We start from the raw sequence: 18,225 nt of genomic DNA, 5'->3' as shown, positions 1-18,225 counted from the left end.
GATTCTACATCAAAGATCGAACGCTTGTGAAATTCCCGTCTGCTTAGAAAATCAATCAATTTAATAAGTCCTTTTGAGCAGAAGCGACTCTCCTACTCCTTTTTCCTGAAAAACAGGAGCGCTGCTGAAGTTGGAGGGAGTGGAATTGTGGATCATAAATCCAGGAAAATTCGCTCTTAAGAGCAAACCCCCTGTCTATATCTACCACTTTTCCACAGCTCTGCATAACCCTCTTTTGCCCAAAGGGTATGCTAAGGTCAGTGAACAGTGATTTATACTGTTTCACTGACTTTTACAATTTTCTAACGCGGAGTGCCCTGTTAGAGCACCCAGCAGGAGCGGTGACGTCACTGGAGCCCCATATTTTCAATTCTTTTCTAATAGGCTACTACTGGAGAAGTATAGCTGCTGAACTGAAAATAGTAACATTTTTACATCTGGTTAATAATAAGGCATCATATTTTAAATCATTTCAATTTCCAGAAGGGCAGTTCACAAGTGACTCATTGGGATAATTTAATTGCGATGAGACAAAATCATAGATAATTGTGGCAAAACTTGGTTTCCTAAAGTATGTTTACAAATAGTTCATACCCTAATTTAAAATGAAAAGATATATGAATCTACATATACCACTTATAACATCCAGTGATAAGGCCATAAACCAAATTGTACCCAGTCATTTGAGGAAAGTGCATCTTTATCCTAGATTCTTAAATCTAAAAGAATGCGTGTACTTACTGTATATTGTTTTCATTTTAAGATTGTTAATTTTAAAAAGTAATCTTGTGGTTTCCATTTTTGTGTTTTTTTTAAAAATAGAAATGCTACAGTTTGTCAGCAATCAGGTTGGAGATTTTCCAGATTTATTTTCTGAACACTTGTATGGCACATTCCAGAGCAGCAATGCATGTAATGGAGACAGAATATCAGATACTTCACAGAAAGCCTACAGCCAAGGACAGTTACAATCCTCTTCTCCTAGTGCAGCTTCTCCACCACAGCTTCAGTCTGTGCAAGTGAAGACCTCTCAGTCAACAGGCACAGTTCCTGCTCCACAACGGGCTGCACCCCCTCTTCAACCTCGTCCCCAAGTTCAACCCCCACTTCAGCAACAGACAGTGATGATTACTCCAACTTTCAGCTCTTCTCCCCAGACCCGGATCATTCAGCAACCTGTAATATACCAAAATGCAGCCACAAGTTTTCAAGGTAACTCCCATGGTCTTCAAAGCAATAAGGAACACAGTTTTATAAAGCACTAGGGTAAAATATCCTTACCTTCATCTTCACAGATGAGAATATCTGGAATACAGCATTATTTAGCACTATATCCATGTTGCCAGTGAGACACAAGAATATGAAAATTAGTGCAAAATGTGTACAGAAAGTCCTTGACTTGTGACTGGTTGCTCAATGACCATTCAAAGTTACAAAAGACCCTTCCCCCAAAAGATACTTACAGCCTAGTTTTGGCTGACCCCCTCACAGTCATGTATTCACATTTTGGGCACTCAGCAACTGTTCCATATTTACATCATGGTAGCATCCTGAAGTCATATGCTTGGAATTTATAACATTTTTTGCTGAAATCTGGAATTTACTTCTGTTTCTGTTGAAAAAATTCTTATTTCAGACAATGGATTTGCTTAACAATTTACTTAATCGGCTAAGGTAATAGGTAATAAAATCAGGCATGGTCATGTAATGATGCACTTAATGAGCACCATAACAACTGTAATTCCAGGTGCAGTGATGGTCTTAATTCAGGGACTGCCTGTAATCTTAATTCTTTTGCAATAAGGTTTTGCTATTTTGTCAAAATATATATTCTGTTTTCAAATTGTTTACAAGAAATACAATTAAATAGCAGAGAAATACAATGAAACAGCACAATCGATAAAATATATAATATTTAAAATATACACTTGAATAGTAAAGTTATAAAAACTCATGCTGGTAGACAAGTTTGTAATTAAAAATCAAGAATTATGATATCACTGATTAAGGCAGTACTGTCCTAATGTAATATTAAAACTGAATAGAAGATATTTTTGGTGGATTTTGGTTTTAGTTGTTACCATAACTTTCAGGAAAAAAACTACAGCAATTACCTATATGTCTTTGTTGAAACACAGCCTATCACCAAAGATCAGAGGCTACAGTTGTTATTGTGAAAGTCATAATTTCCCTTGAGCAGTTTCAAACTTTTCTTATCTTCTTTCTAGTGCTGCAACCTCAGGTTCAAAGCTTGGTGACTTCCTCTCAAGTTCAACCAGTTGCCATTCAACAGCAGATGCAGACCATGCAAGCTCAGAGAGTACTGACACAGAGTACCAGCGGCACCATCCAGACACTAACTCCAGCGACTGTCCAGGCAGTAGCTGCCCCTCAGGTTCAGCAGGTTCCAGTGAGTTCTTTTAGTATCTTAAGGGAGTAGTATATATTTATATTCTGTTCCAAGGCAAGAAATAACTTCACTGACATAATGTTTGGCTTCTAAACAGTGAAATCCCCAAAGCCTATAGGTCATTGATGGCTAAACATAAGAAAAGAAAAAGCAATTATAGTACTGGTATTGGAAAAAAAATAGTAAAGAAATTTTGGAAAGAATGGATAATGTTCCATGCTGTTATTATAATAATTTCAGCAGTGGAGGTTTTGGTGTTCTATAACAATTGTTTTAATGGATGAGGTGAGCATTACAAAGAATACATTCCTTACTTCATTTCTAAAAGCTTTTATTGGGGGGAGATTATACTCTTTAAAGCCAATTTATTAATTAAGGAAAAGATCGTATTGATTGATGGAATGTCACAGTGAAAGTCATTTGTAACATATATGAGATTAGTAGCCGTATAATCTGGGCCTCTATATAGAAGGAAGCCTGGGAGAGAAGTATATTGAAATAGTAGTTATGGCTGTTTCTTGCATAGTGGGACTCTACTGTAACATAGGGACTAGTTACATAACAGCTTTCCATTTCTGTGTTTGTTTTCATTAAATGTTTACTGTCTTGCTTCCTTCCAGGTCCTAGTCCAGCCACAGATAATCAAGACAGATTCTCTTGTCTTAACGACATTGAAAACTGATGGCAATCCTGTTATGGCTGCTGTTCAAAATCCAGCCCTGGCAGCAATAACCACACCCATACAGACAACAGCTCTGCAGGTATCATAGTAGGGCTCCACACGTTATCTCCCAAATGGTTGCTTTCTTTTTTTATTATTTATTAGGGTTCTTTCTTATCAAGATTCTTCAAACTGCATGTGAGCATTATAGTACATATGGTATTTTTTGCAAGGAGATATGGTAATCTGCTTGCAAAAAAAATGGTATATTGAGCCTATATAAACACTCTTGGAATGAAAAAGGATATCTATATTTACAATATGTGTATGTATTGTCCACATATACTTGTTTTCAATGTAATTCCTCAGAATATATATGCAAATATTGGGAGGAGGGAATTATAGGGGCTTACAGTTGAAAACCATTGAAAGGTCTCTTCTTGGTAACCAGCTTTTCTTTTCTTCTCTTATTTGTGTCCTCTTTATGTGTTCTGATTTTGACTTACCGTATATACTCGAGTATAAGCCGAGTTTTTCAGCACGTTTTTTGTGCTGAAAAACGTCCCCTCGGCTTATACCGTCTATACTTATACTCAGTTTTTTTTTTAAGCCTCGCTTATACTCGAGTATATACGGCTTATACTCGAGTTTTTTTTTTTCTTTTTCACATTTTACCGGAACGGGAAGCCCTGCGGTGCAGTGAGGCGGGCGGGGGGAGGCCAGCCTTCTCAGCTGAGGGAGGGAGGGTTTCCCCAACCGTTAGGTGCCTCATTTCCCACCCTCGGCTTATACTCGAGTCCCCAGTTTACCCCAGTTTTTGGGGTAAAATTGGGGACCTCGGCTTATACTCGGATCGGCTTATATTCGAGTATATACGGTAAGTTTTTTTGTGTTGCCACAGTACTATTATCTTTTGGTCTTCCAGTTTTTTCCACACTGACATTATTTGCAATAGTCCTTTTAGTATATTTTTAGGACCTCTCATCCATCTCGAAATTCTTTTTCTCTGCCAATAATATTATGTTCTCCTGCCTTATAATCTTGTTTATTGTCACTCTGAATTTATTAAAATATGGTTTTGGGTAGTCTACAATATGTAGCTGATTAGTCCATAAAAGAAAGAAATCTATTGTTACACATTCATTTTACCCCAGTGGTCCTGATATTTTCATTTTATTATATTTTATGCAGTGATGTAAAGTCAAAGATAGCCATCTTTTCCATTGTCATTGGAGAAACTGTCAGCAAAAGTAGTCATGCATAGCAGACTTTCTCTTTCCAGTAGACATCAGAGAAATTAAAGTCCTAAAGTCCCTTAAAGATGTAAAGTTTGCTTCTGGAACCAGACCATCTTCATGGTTTCCTTTGATTGCTATTTTCCCACCAACCAGTTTGGTCTAATGGTTATGGAACTGGACTAGAAAGCAAGAGGTTGTGAGTTCGTCCTGCCTTGGCCAAGTTGGGTCTGGCCAAATCACTCTCTCTTGACCTATCTCACCTCCTATTTTAGGAGAAGGAAGATATGTTGGATATATTTTCTGCCTTGAGTTATTTATATAAATAATAAGGTGGGATATAAATAAATAAAATAATAAATAAAAAGTCATGGTTTCAGTTACAATTTGAAAGAGTTAGAATTTAAAAATGACAAATTTTAGAAAGTGAAGTGCTCTGAGAGATAGCCATTTTGTAAAAAGCCCTTTTTTCCAACAATTTTTCCTAAAGGTATCAGCCTGGCACTTAATTCTGGTTTCCTTTTCTGCCAAGCCAATGTCTCTTGCCCCACAGGCCTATTAAATTACTGTATAGTATAACTTGATATTATTAACTTCTTGAATTTCCTTTATTTTCTTATTCTTGTTTTTATCCATTAATGATGCATTTTATGCTATATAGTTTAAATTTCTTTTTTCATCTTTCCAAGGCTAGTTTTTTTATAGCATGGTCTGTAAAGAATACATATTCTTTACAGCTTGAAAAATATGAATATTTGGACAAATAGCTGTTTAACTTACAAAACAGGTGAGAACCTGGTCATATTCTGAAAGCATTTTATTTGCCCAGTATGCAAGTGGCTATAAGAAAATTTACATACCTCAGAAGAGTTTTTTAGATTAGGAGACTTTCTAATTCTTACCTCATAATCCAGTCTTTTTTGTTCATAGTTCTGTCTTTGCAATTGGAAGCCACTGATCATGATTTTAATGAGAAAGCGCAGTGCCATTGTCACTATGTCTAAATAGTGGCATTGTTACTCCATTGGGATCCAGAAATATTTATGAATTCTTAAGAACATAGGAGAGTGCATTGTTTATAACTGTCACTGGTTTATCTAGTTTGTTTTGGGTTTTGTAGTAAATAGTTCTTGGTTTTTAGTGATGTTGTTTCCTAAACTTTTTACCCAGATTCTTGATATAAAGAATATGAAATCTTATTCATATAGACCATAAGTGTTACTGCTGAATTGTAAGCCATTCGTTTGTTTTCTAGTTCTTTTGTAAAATGTGCAATTTTATTTTGGTCACATTTTTTTATTAATTTTAATTTAAAAAATTTACTGAACAATACAAATTTTAAAAAGGAAAGGAAAATAGAAATAAAGAAAAGTAAAAGTGATAAATAAATAAGAAAGAAAGAAGAGAGGAAAAAAAAAGAACAGGTAAAGCAGTGGCTTCCAATATTCTTTACAATAGTTATAAGTACATTTTTAGTTCGTCCTCATTAAGATTACATTGTAGCTCCCTTCTTTCCATATTTTACCCTTTCTAATCATCAAACGTTTATTTTTTCCCATTTTCATACCCATAAAGAGTTTCCATTCACTAACAAAATAAGTTATTGTCTTTTCCCTAATCAGACAAGTCAGTTTTGCCATTTCGGCAAATTTTGTCATCTTCATCAACTATTCTTTCACTGTGGGTATTTCAGAGTTTTTCCATCTTTCTTTTATATAATAATCTCACTGCAGTTACCATGTACAAACACCATAAGTCTTTTCTAATTGTCTGTTAGTTCCAGCAATGAAAGTTCTAGTGTCAGTTGAATATTAAACTTTAAAATTTTTGTATTGCTATATGCATTTGAATCCAAAATTTACTAGCTTTTTTCAAGTCCGCCAAGCATGCTAAAACAACCCTTCATATTTTCCATATTTCCAACATAGATTTGAAATATCTATATGCATTCTAGATAGTTTTTTTGGTATCATTCATATACAGTGGTACATCATTTTATATAAATTCTCTTTTTATAAACATGAATTTCAGTCATTTCAGTCACATGCTTTCTCTTTGTTGCATCTGTATGTTATAAGCAGTGCCCATTTTATCATATGCAGTTTAATTTGTTTTCATTTCAAATTTCAGTAAAAGCTTATACATTTTAGCTATTACATATTCATCATTTGCCCATAATCCAGTTTCAAATTCTGTCTTCAATTCTAAATATGTTATTGTTTACTTTAAATCTTTTTCTTAACTGTACATATGAAAACCATGTCAGAGATCTTACATGAAAAATTAATTGCTATTTGATTTCTGCTGTTGACTTTTTAGACCTTAGTTGGTAGCAATGGGGCCATCTTGACAACTATGCCTATGATGATGGGAGGGCAAGAGAAGATGCCCATTAAACAAGTGCCTAATAACACCAAGCAGCCAGAACCACCAAAGGAAGGAGAAAGGCGAACAACTCATAATATTATTGAGAAAAGATATCGATCATCTATAAATGACAAGATCATAGAACTGAAAGATCTAGTCATGGGAACAGATGCTAAAGTAAGAATTGCTTAGTTGAAAAAGCAAAAATATTTGCAATAGCTACAAATCTATTTGTCATGTTTGCAGTTTACATGCTATTTAATGTTCTTGTTTGTGTCCATTTCCATTAAATTAAATATTTAAACAACAACAACAACTGTAATTTTTGGAAGGACTCAATAGGTGGTTAAAAATGCCAAATCCAGTCTGAATATCTTGCTGATTGTGTGACGAGCTATAATTTTATCCTGCTCTTTTTACATATCACTCAGAGCAGTGAACATACCTAATACCTCTGCTTCCTACTTTCCCTATAACAACAACTTCTTTGAAGTGGATTGATCTGAGAGAGGATGACTGGTCCAAAGTCACCCAAACAGCTTTCAGAAATTCAAGTGGGAAATAAAGAAGTTAAAGAAGGATTTGTAATGGCAGTACAAAGTTTGGCAACGAATGTGATTTTATTAGAAGAGGAGGTTGAAGTAATTAAGCAATGTAATTTAAAATTAGAAAATAAAATGGCTGAATTTCAAAGTAAAATGGAAAAGACAGAGGATGAAATAGTTTTGATACAATACAGAAATATGGAATTTGCTCTAAGAATTCGTATGGACAACTACAAGCTAGATGGAAATTAGATCAAAAAATAGGTGTTAAGCAAATTGAGGATAATTTGTTAAAACAAATGAGAGATCAAGGTCAACAGCATATTAAGAGGTTGTATAATGTATTAGTAGAAATAGATTCAGAGACTGATTTGGTTAAGGATTGTATGATTAAGTGGGCACAAAATTTTCAGCAACCAATAATGTTGGAAACTTGGGAAAGAATTTGGGTGAGGAATGTTAAATTTACACAAGCGCAAAATATGAGAGAAAATTTTTATAAGATGTTTTATAGATGGCATTTAGACCCCAAAAATTGTCATGTATGTATCCTAATGTACAGGCTAAATGCTGGAGATGTGATTGTGAAGATGCTACTTATTATCATATATGGTGGACTTGCAAAAAAGTTAAAGCATTTTGGATTAAAGTATGGTGGATCATGCAGAATATTTTGAAAAAGAAGATTAAGTTTACCCGCAGTTCTTTTACTAGGAATAATTATGGATTGTACAGCTATAGAGACTAAATTGATTCTGAACTTAATAACAGCCGCAAGACTTTTGATTGCTCAATATTGGAAGAAAGAAGAATTACCTACAATTGAAGAATGGACTCTTAAAGAATCAAATCTGGCAGAAATGGCAAAATTTCTGCTTACTTGAAAGACTATACACAAGAAAAATATATTTTAGAATGGAAAATGTGGATTGATTATATTCAAAATAAGTATCAGATAAAAAAATATCAAATAGCATATGAGTAAATTTAGGAAATAATTTGTATTAGATATATTTTTGAAGGAGAGGGGAATTGAGAGTGTGAATAAGCATGGAGAGACTAGAGATTATAATTTAGGAATTATTTTAGATTATGATTGTTAGTTTTGATACCCTGCATTTTGTTCTGGGAAGTCGGGGTGGGGGTGGGGGTAAAGGGAAGGAATTGGGGGTTGAGGTTAGTGATGGAGTGATGGTTAATGTACAGGGATTATTGAAGATGTATAAATATAATTAATGTAGGGTCGGGTCTGACCAGTTGCCATTTTAGAATGGTGGGGAGGGAAAAAAGAGAGAGTAGGAGGTAGGAAAGAGGAGAAGAGGAAGGAAGAGGGGTAGAAGAGGGAGAAGAGTGTAGGGTGGAGGGAGGAGAGGAGGTAGATAAGAGAAGGAGAGGAAGGTTTGGAAAGTAAAAGAAGGTAGAAGAGGGAAGAAGGTTAAAAAGGGGGGTGGTGACTGGACAGGCCCGACTAATTGTATATAACTGTACATTGGATGAATTATTTGATAAGATTGTAAAAATAAAACTTTTTTATAAAAAAAAAAAAAAAAAGAAAGTTCTAGTGTCAGTTGAATATTAAACTTTAAAATTTTTGTATTGCTATATGCATTAGAATCCAAAATTTACTAGCTTTTTTCAAGTCCGCCAAGCATGCTAAAACAACCCTTCATATTTTCCATATTTCCAACATAGATTTGAAATATCTATATGCATTCTAGATAGTTTTTTTGGTATCATTCATATACAGTGGTACATCATTTTATATAAATTCTCTTTTTATAAACATGAATTTCAGTCATTTCAGTCACATGCTTTCTCTTTGTTGCATCTGTATGTTATAAGCAGTGCCCATTTTATCATATGCAGTTTAATTTGTTTTCATTTCAAATTTCAGTAAAAGCTTATACATTTTAGCTATTACATATTCATCATTTGCCCATAATCCAGTTTCAAATTCTGTCTTCAATTCTAAATATGTTATTGTTTACTTTAAATCTTTTTCTTAACTGTACATATGAAAACCATGTCAGAGATCTTACATGAAAAATTAATTGCTATTTGATTTCTGCTGTTGACTTTTTAGACCTTAGTTGGTAGCAATGGGGCCATCTTGACAACTATGCCTATGATGATGGGAGGTCAAGAGAAGATGCCCATTAAACAAGTGCCTAATAACACCAAGCAGCCAGAACCACCAAAGGAAGGAGAAAGGCGAACAACTCATAATATTATTGAGAAAAGATATCGATCATCTATAAATGACAAGATCATAGAACTGAAAGATCTAGTCATGGGAACAGATGCTAAAGTAAGAATTGCTTAGTTGAAAAAGCAAAAATATTTGCAATAGCTACAAATCTATTTGTCATGTTTGCAGTTTACATGCTATTTAATGTTCTTGTTTGTGTCCATTTCCATTAAATTAAATATTTAAACAACAACAACAACTGTAATTTTTGGAAGGACTCAATAGGTGGTTAAAAATGCCAAATCCAGTCTGAATATCTTGCTGATTGTGTGACGAGCTATAATTTTATCCTGCTCTTTTTACATATCACTCAGAGCAGTGAACATACCTAATACCTCTGCTTCCTACTTTCCCTATAACAACAACTTCTTTGAAGTGGATTGATCTGAGAGAGGATGACTGGTCCAAAGTCACCCAAACAGCTTTCATGTTTAAGGGAGGCCTAGAACTTACAGGCTTTTGGCTTCCGGAACAGCACCTTAACCACTATACCAAACTGGTTCTCTTATTTATTTATTTGTTTGTTTGTTTGTTTGTAAAATTTATAGGCTGCCCATCTTTACCTCAAGATAACTATATGCATCCTGCACACATACACAAATTTAAGAAAACCTTTACTATTAAATAAAAATGTGCTAACAGCTAAATAATAATAGCTGAATAAATAATCATATGCATTCTTTTCAGATGCACAAATCTGGTGTATTGAGGAAGGCTATTGACTACATTAAATATCTACAGCAGGTTAATCATAAATTGCGACAGGAGAATATGATCCTTAAGCTGTCTAGCCAGAAAAACAGTTAAGTGTTTTAAATATTACATTCCATTGTTTTAATTTAAGTGAAGCAGGTACTATCAAGGTTGTTAATTAAATGATTTCATGCCCCCTTGCATTGATTGATGTTTTTATTGATTATGCTTTTAGCGGCTATCAATGTAGAATTGATAAGAGGTTATTTAATTACACGAGGTACTGTGAATGGAATAATTAATCTGTGTGATCTTTTCTCACAGAGTTGTTGAAGGGTTTTGACTTAAGCAGTCTAGTGGACAATGATGTGGATCTGAAGATGGACGAATTCAATCAAAATGCTCTATTGATGTCTCCTCCAGCTTCTGACTCAGGATCACCAGCAGGCTTTTCTCCTTATTCAATTGATTCAGAACCGGGAAGTCCATTATTGGATGATGCAAAGGTAGCTATTGGTGTTACATGCATGCTGATTCAGATGGAGATATGTCATCTACTTCCCATTAAAATCAGATAATAGATTACGGTTTTTAAAAGGAAGGTGCGATTCGAAGCCCAAATATTAATTGATTTTTTTACAAAAAATCACACAATGGGTAACACAACTAAAATCAGACACACGAATAAAGGAATATCATAAAATGTGTGTGTGTGTGTGTGCGTGCGTGTGTGTGCGTGAACAATGAGAAACATGAGAAATCTGTACCAAAGTCCATTAAAAGTACAATAACACGCAGGGCAATATTTTGCTTTATATCAAAGAAATCATAAAGCCCAATAAACAAGAACATTCAAAAGGGTACAGCTTTCACAATATCAGTGTATCCTGCTTTGATCTAGTGGCTTGCCAAAATGCTGGAGATATACCATAACTGCATTGAACAGGATTTTGGGTGCAAGTCTGAGATAGAATAAAATAAACAGAGGCATCTGCAAGAGAAATGGTATATGGGTAATTTTAGATTGAAACTTCAAATTGAAATGGCCTGGAATGGATGGATAAATTACAACAAAGATAAAGTTTTTCAGATTTTTTTGGGTGAGTGTCAGGTAACAGACAGGCATTATACTTGAATGTAATGAGGACTTCTTGTACTTGCATGTATGATGTAATGTATCATTAGTACATAGATTAGTTCATAGATTGCTCCATGATCTTTAGCAGCATATTTAGACAAATCAAGATCAGTCTCATTATAACATTTGAAATAAAAGGTGATTTTAGTAAATTGTAAATGTTTACAGTTTAAATTTCTCCATCACTTGGAGAAAGTTTAAATCCATCACTTGGAGAAAAGTATAAATAGATCTATAGACTTTCTTTTATTTCCAATTCAGTGACCTTTGGGGGGATTTTGTAATAGTGGAACATTTTATAAAACAATCTAAGAAGAATAAATCTGCTATAAAGAAGATATTGAAAATTCAGCCTTGTACAATTGTCTTAAATATTTCAGAAATAACTCTTCCATACTCTTGACTTAGGTTAAAGATGAACCTGATTCTCCACCTGCTGCTCTTGGAATGGTTGATCGATCACGGATGCTGCTTTGTGCTCTCACATTCCTCTGTCTCTCCTTTAATCCTTTAACATCTTTTTTGGATGGCAAAGAAACATCAGACACTTACAGCACAGTGCATCATGGTTCTGAGAGAAATATACAAGCAATAAAACAAGGTATATTTTCAATAGTGCTCAATTGATATCTTTTATTGTTTTAAAAGACAAGTACAGTAACAAAATGATGAAAGGGGAAGAAAGCAATAGATGATGATCTGTTGGATAATGATATATTCTGGAATATTCTGTTTTAAAAGCTGATTACAATTTTATTGTGATAATTTATAAATACGGTAATTGTACTGGATAGTACTATCCATATCATTCTTATTTCTCTAACTCAGATAAGGGTACTTACGTACAAAAGGATTGTGAGTTTTTGAGATGTATGTTACTTGGTTTCTTTACCTGTATGGAATCTATATTTTACCTGTGCATTTGTGAGGATTTTATTGTTTTTTCTGTGTGTTGTAGGGATTTCAGGTTTTTTAATTGTAGCATACATGTTGTATTTGTTTTGCGGGATGGATTGAATCATGTTAGGTTCTTATTTTGAAAAAGGTTTTTGATTTATGTAAGTTGTGTATTTTTTCTGAACATTTGTATCTTGTGTAAAATGATATTTTCTTGCATCTATATACTTAGGGTGGGAGTTTTGCATGGGAAATAGTACTAATTCAGGGAAGAATAAATAGGATGAGAAGAAAGCAAGTTGATTAAACTTAGCATGATCTTTACATAATCAAGGTTTTCCCAAGAATGATTATCTTAAGGTGTGAACTGTTATTTCTTATCTGATTTATGTCTTTTGACATGATTAATTCTGTTAGAATCAGGTGGCTGGTTTGGCTGGATGATGCCCACTTTGATCTTGTGGCTTGTGAATGGTGTCATTATCTTGAGTGTATTCATAAAACTGTTAGTGCATGGAGAGCCAGTAACACGACTGCATTCCCGTTCTTCTGTGACTTTTTGGCGGCATCGGAAACAGGCAGACCTGGACTTGGCTAAGGTGAGACAGTTCATTGCTTTGAGAGTAAATGTTATTGTGCTCATTTATTTGTATTGCATTAATTGAAATTTGTATAACCTAAAGAGTGAATATTTTATAATGTAGAACAAGTCTCGAACTACTAAACATTTAGGTTTACATCTTATTATTCTACTATCAAAATTCTTGAACTTTGGGTTCTTAAAGCACCTCCCCTTGGGAGAACCATGCAGATCATTTTTGGATTAAACTCTACTTCTGTTCTATAGGTAGGTAATTTTTGTAGGGGGAATAAGGTTGAATTCTAGAATTGAAATGAATGATAAAGGTGAACAGATTTCTATAGATTTCGTTAATTGCATGCAAGCTAAAAGTAATCTGTCCAGTAAAAAGAACAATATTTTATTGTGCTGTTTAACTGTTCAACTTTTATTTATGTGTGATAATGTATTTGAACAAAATAAAAATGTACTGTGAAATTTGCAATCCATTTGTAAATATAGAGTTGTTCTAAATGGGAAAGGGGAGCAATATTAATACTGGGATTATAGGTTATATTTTGAAAAAATAATTTTGAAATAGTTGATGAACATAAAAAGCCTATTGTATTTTACTATTGAAATTAAAGGCGAGGGTTGTTTTGTGGGTTTTTTTTGAGTGGAACAGAACAGTTTCTTCTGTGTCTAAATGCTAGTTTTAATCGGAAAGAGTAAATTATTTCTTTTCCATTATGTGGTTGAATATTTGTTTAACTGGACTGAGACTTGAAGTTTAACTGAATTGGACATGAAATCTAACAGGATTTCAAGATAATACAGATCCAGATTTTTTGCGTTTCTTGATATGTCATAGTTCAAGTAAGTTGATGCAGATGAGGAAGAGAGAAAAGTGAGAAAAAGTCTATGGTATATTTAAATACAATGGCGATTTAGCTAGTTTATCAGTAGCTGAGGAGACAAATGTTGGTTTACTAGACTCTCCAAAATCTGAGTGACAAATGAGGTTGTAAAAAAGAATTAAGAAAACTTAAAAATGAGTGAAAATGGAGAATAAAATAAATTTCTTCCAAGATGACTCAGAATAGTCTGAAAATTAGGAAGTGATGAGACACTCAAATTCCATTATTCAACTTTATCCCATGTTTTTCTTCTTTTGTTTTCAGGGGGACTTTGCTGCTGCAGCATCAAATTTCCAGATCTGTCTTTCTGCCCTGGGCCGAGCGTTGCCTACTTCTCGTTTTGATTTGATCTGTAGCCTTTCCTGGAACATTATTCGTTATAGTCTCCAAAAATTGGGATTAGTACGTTGGCTGCTAAAGAGGACATCACAGCGGAGACGAGCAACAGAGACGGCTCTTGGCTTTGAAGATGAAGCCAAGACTAGTGCGCGAGATGCAGCATTAGTGTATCATAAACTTCATCAACTCCATATTACAGGTAGATGAAAAAAAAATAACAGTGGTTTAAAAGGTAGATTCGCTCAGGTTAAGCTGGATTCCTGATGGCTGCCTACTTCATGTAGTTTTCTTTGCAAAATAAAAAAAGGTTTGCTTTTTAATGAATTTTACATCTTAGAATCTCCAGACTGCTCCTTATTTTTGGTAATGCAAGATTTTGCACAATAGGGTATTGTGCGATACTGTGATGTATGAATGGTACTAAGTTTCAGTAGCTAAAAGAGCTTTTTTAGATGAAACCATGCAGTGCATCACTTGTACAGGGTGATTCACAACATGGTACAAATGATATTTTTTAAATTTCTGTTGCAGGTAAGCTTCCGTCCAGTTCAGCTTACTCAGGATTGCACATGGCGTTGTGTGCTGTAAACCTGGCAGAATGTGCAGAGGAGAAGATTTCACCAAGTACCCTGGCAGAGATTCATCTAACTGCTGCAGTTGGCCTGAAGACTCGCTATGGTGGCAAGCTGGGCTTCCTGGCGGTGCGTGGATTGTTTTGAGCCACTTAGCAGTATAGGTAGTCTTCAACAACAGTAATTGGGGGCAGACTTTCCACTGCTAAGCAGTGTAGTTGTAAAGTGTGATGTCACAGTACTGCATCATTTAGTGAAGGCAATCTCATTAGTCTCCATTTTTGTTGTTAAGTGAGGATCTCATATGACTGACATGGGAAGAGGCAGGAATCCAGAAGTGCTTACTTTTGCTATTGAAACTGCATCCCAGGCAAATGAATGGGTGGGCATTAAGAAGTACATGCATGTGGGTGGATGCCATGTGTGGGCCCTATGGAGTATGGGCAGGCATGTGTGTGCAGATGCTATGAAAGTTGTGTGCCATGGAAAGGCGCTACAGAATATGGGCATAAAGTCAAGTGGCTCCCAAGTGAGGACTACCTGTATTCGGTTAAATACTGTGGCCTATTTAAATTATTTTTCTGGATTTGCATCTAAAATAAGTGAATGTGACTTCTGTGTTGGTACACTAAAAATTTTATCCATAGATTGCTAACTTTCAGTCAAATATTGCATGTTTTCTTCTCAGAGTTATTTCTTAAGTCAAGCTCAAAGCTTGTGTACTTCTGAGCATAATGACATCCCTGACTCCTTACGCTGGTTGTGCCATCCTTTGGGGCAGAAATTTTTTGTGGAACGGAGCTGGACAGTGAAAGCTGCTGCTAAGGATAGTCTGTACTCCACTCAGAGGAACCCAGGTGAAGATCAGTAGCTAGAGAATATATTTTCTTTAAGCTTGTTACCAGTATAGTGGACAATCCTTATGTGTATGCATTTTCTTTCTCCTGCTAGCTTTATACATGCTTTGATTTAAAAACTGTTAATGTTAATGTGTGAAAACAATCAAGAGGACAGTTTTCCATAAGCTGGCATTCTTTCTGCAATACAGTTTTCTATCTAAAAACAAAAGAAAGAAAGAAAGAAAGGCTTACACTCCTGAAGTATTTGTTGTTGGACTTGTGAATAAAATAATAAACTGATTGTTTTGCCTTCGCATATATAGCTGATCCCATTGCACAGGTACACCAGGCATTCTGTGAGAACCTACTGGAGAGAGCTGTTGAATCCATTGTGAAACCTCAGATTCCCAAAGTGGCTACAAGCCATGATGATGAAGCACCTTGGTGAGCCATATTTGTGTCCTAGTGGCAGTTTTCTTGGAAATATTGAAGGATTCTCCTTAAGTGTTCTAATAAAACTGATAGTTCAACATTGGAGGCAGAATGGCAATATATATTTCAGCTGCCCAATTTTAAGCAATATGATACAGGACATACCTATATGAATACTCCTTTTCTCATAATACATCACTTAGATTGTATCCATGCACAGTACTAATTGGATATACAACATAGTACAGTTTCTCTAAACAGTTTGTCGAAATTGTAAAAAACAGATTAGCATAAAAAGTATATAAAGTAGCATGTACCATGGTTGATAGTAAGAAGGTTTTTTATCATTTGCTATCATTCTCATCCATTGACCAAATTATTTGGGATTGAAGCCCAACATTATCAATTTTACCATCTTGGCTATGCTTATCATTGAAATGTTCATGGCAAGATTCATCTCTGTTGGGAGAAAGCCATACAAAAAATTATCACAATGCTGCAAGAATGAGATTACCATGGTGAACATCTGTTGCCTTTCAGAATGTGGGTGTGAATGTGATACCTTCTTTGTGCAGAGAATCATCCTTAAAAAGTGTGTTAAAATACAACTTTAGTTTGTTACAATTCATTGTAAAAATATGATACATTGTCCTAACTACTAAAAGTCTGACTCTGTACTTGCAGTGAATTCGCTAATGCTTTGGAATACTTGACATTACTAAGTTCTTTTGTGGATTCTTTGGGAAGTGAGATACCACCTTTTTCTGGAAATTCTGTGCTGAAGTCTTCCTTAGGTATGTGTGAAAGATACAGGACTTGTTCAGTGGTTTTCTGTCTTCATCTTTCTTTTTTCTCTCATCCTAAATATATCTGCACTTATTCAGTGCACAGTTGATATTTTTCTTGTATTAAATCTTTTATATTCAATTTTGCTTTTTTATCCACTGTTCAATTTCAAGATTTATCAGAGAGGTCTACACTATATATATCATTAAAAAATACATTGCCTCCCTTCAGTGTAGTTAACAACTAAACACAACACAGGAAAAAGGTAAAAGGAAGGAAAGAAAGCAAATTCAGCATTATGATAATAATTTAATACTATAATTAGATTTAAAAACAAAGCCTAAGTCTTAGCTGATAGAGTGACCTACTTCATTATTTCACCCATGCTGCTAGGTGATAATTGATAGACTAGCTTGATAGAAATGATGTGTCGGTAACTCTGCTTTTATCTTTTTAATATTAATAATATTAATAATAATAATAATAATAATAATAATAATAATAATAATAATAATAATAATAATAATAATAATAATAATAATAATAATAATAATATCACATATTCAACTAAATATTCAGACTGGAATTGGCATTTTTATCCACCTACTGAGTCCTTCTGTGGACTTGGATAAGCAGATGTGGATGTTTGAATTATTATTAAATTTGTCGCCCATCTCACAGTTCAAGATGGCTCGCAGTGCTCTTTTCATGTACTTTACATTTATCTATACATATAAAAGCAAAAACCACTCATGCATTAATCACAAAATCTCCAGAACCATAAAGCCTACAAACTTGAAATTTCCCATGTATGTTCCTCTTGGCTTCGAGGTGCTCACTAAGAAAGGATTTTTCAAAATGACCATCAGAGCATTAGTATTTTCTATATTATTATAACATGCTCTGATGCTAATTAGTTAGACATTCTACTCCCCCTCCCAACTTGAAAATAACTCTGGAGAGAATGGGATAGCATAGGACAGGTTTCTGTGGGGCAAGCCTCATGGAGAGAAGGGGAGAGGAGAGGACAGAAGAGGCTTCTGTGGGGCCAGCCTGAGGAAGAGAAGGGGAGAGGGGATGATCTATGGGGCAAGTCAGAGGGAAAGAAGGGGAGAGGAGAGGAGAGACTTCTGTGGGGCTAGTCTGAGGGAGAGAAGGGGATAGAGAAGAGAGGCTTCTGTGGGGCCAGCCTGAGGAAGAGAAGGGGAGAGGAGATGATCTATGGGGCAAGTCAGAGGGAGAGAAGGGGAAAAGAGAGGCTTCTGTGGGGCTAGCCTGAGGGAGAGAAGGGGAGAGGAGAGGACAGGAGAGGCTTCTGTGGGGCCAGCCTGAGGAAGAGAAGGGGAGAGGAGGGGATCTATGGGGCAAGTCAGAGGGAAAGAAGGGGAAAGGAGAGGAGAGACTTCTGTGGGGCTAGCCTGAGAAGGGGAGAGGAAAGGCTGATCGTAACTACTCATTAATTTTCAAATTCTAAGTGTCGATTTATCAAGCCCAATCACATCGTTTCGAAGCAGAGCACAAGTATTCAGCTAGTATTATATAACCTCCGTATACATGCAGTTAAAAACAATTCAACTGTCAAAAAAA

General features: G+C 35.0%; 1 protein-coding gene across 1 annotated transcript in view; it reads left to right on the top strand.

Moving 5' to 3' along the window:
- SREBF2 (sterol regulatory element binding transcription factor 2) overlaps positions 1–18,225 on the top strand; it is a 43,210-nt gene that overhangs the window by 13,729 nt on the left and 11,256 nt on the right. The window contains exons 2-14 of the mRNA XM_058190021.1: positions 823–1,212; positions 2,229–2,410; positions 3,031–3,171; positions 9,302–9,526; positions 10,154–10,268; positions 10,484–10,665; positions 11,706–11,898; positions 12,612–12,793; positions 13,935–14,208; positions 14,541–14,710; positions 15,270–15,438; positions 15,744–15,864; positions 16,537–16,646. Coding sequence (XP_058046004.1) covers positions 823–1,212; positions 2,229–2,410; positions 3,031–3,171; positions 9,302–9,526; positions 10,154–10,268; positions 10,484–10,665; positions 11,706–11,898; positions 12,612–12,793; positions 13,935–14,208; positions 14,541–14,710; positions 15,270–15,438; positions 15,744–15,864; positions 16,537–16,646 — 2,454 coding nt within the window. The remainder of the gene's footprint in view (positions 1–822; positions 1,213–2,228; positions 2,411–3,030; positions 3,172–9,301; positions 9,527–10,153; positions 10,269–10,483; positions 10,666–11,705; positions 11,899–12,611; positions 12,794–13,934; positions 14,209–14,540; positions 14,711–15,269; positions 15,439–15,743; positions 15,865–16,536; positions 16,647–18,225) is intronic.

This window comes from Ahaetulla prasina, chromosome 7 (assembly GCF_028640845.1).
Source record: "Ahaetulla prasina isolate Xishuangbanna chromosome 7, ASM2864084v1, whole genome shotgun sequence".
Lineage (NCBI taxonomy): Eukaryota > Metazoa > Chordata > Lepidosauria > Squamata > Colubridae > Ahaetulla > Ahaetulla prasina.
Note: the sequence above shows the minus strand (reverse complement) of the source record. Positions and strands in the feature narration are given on the sequence as shown.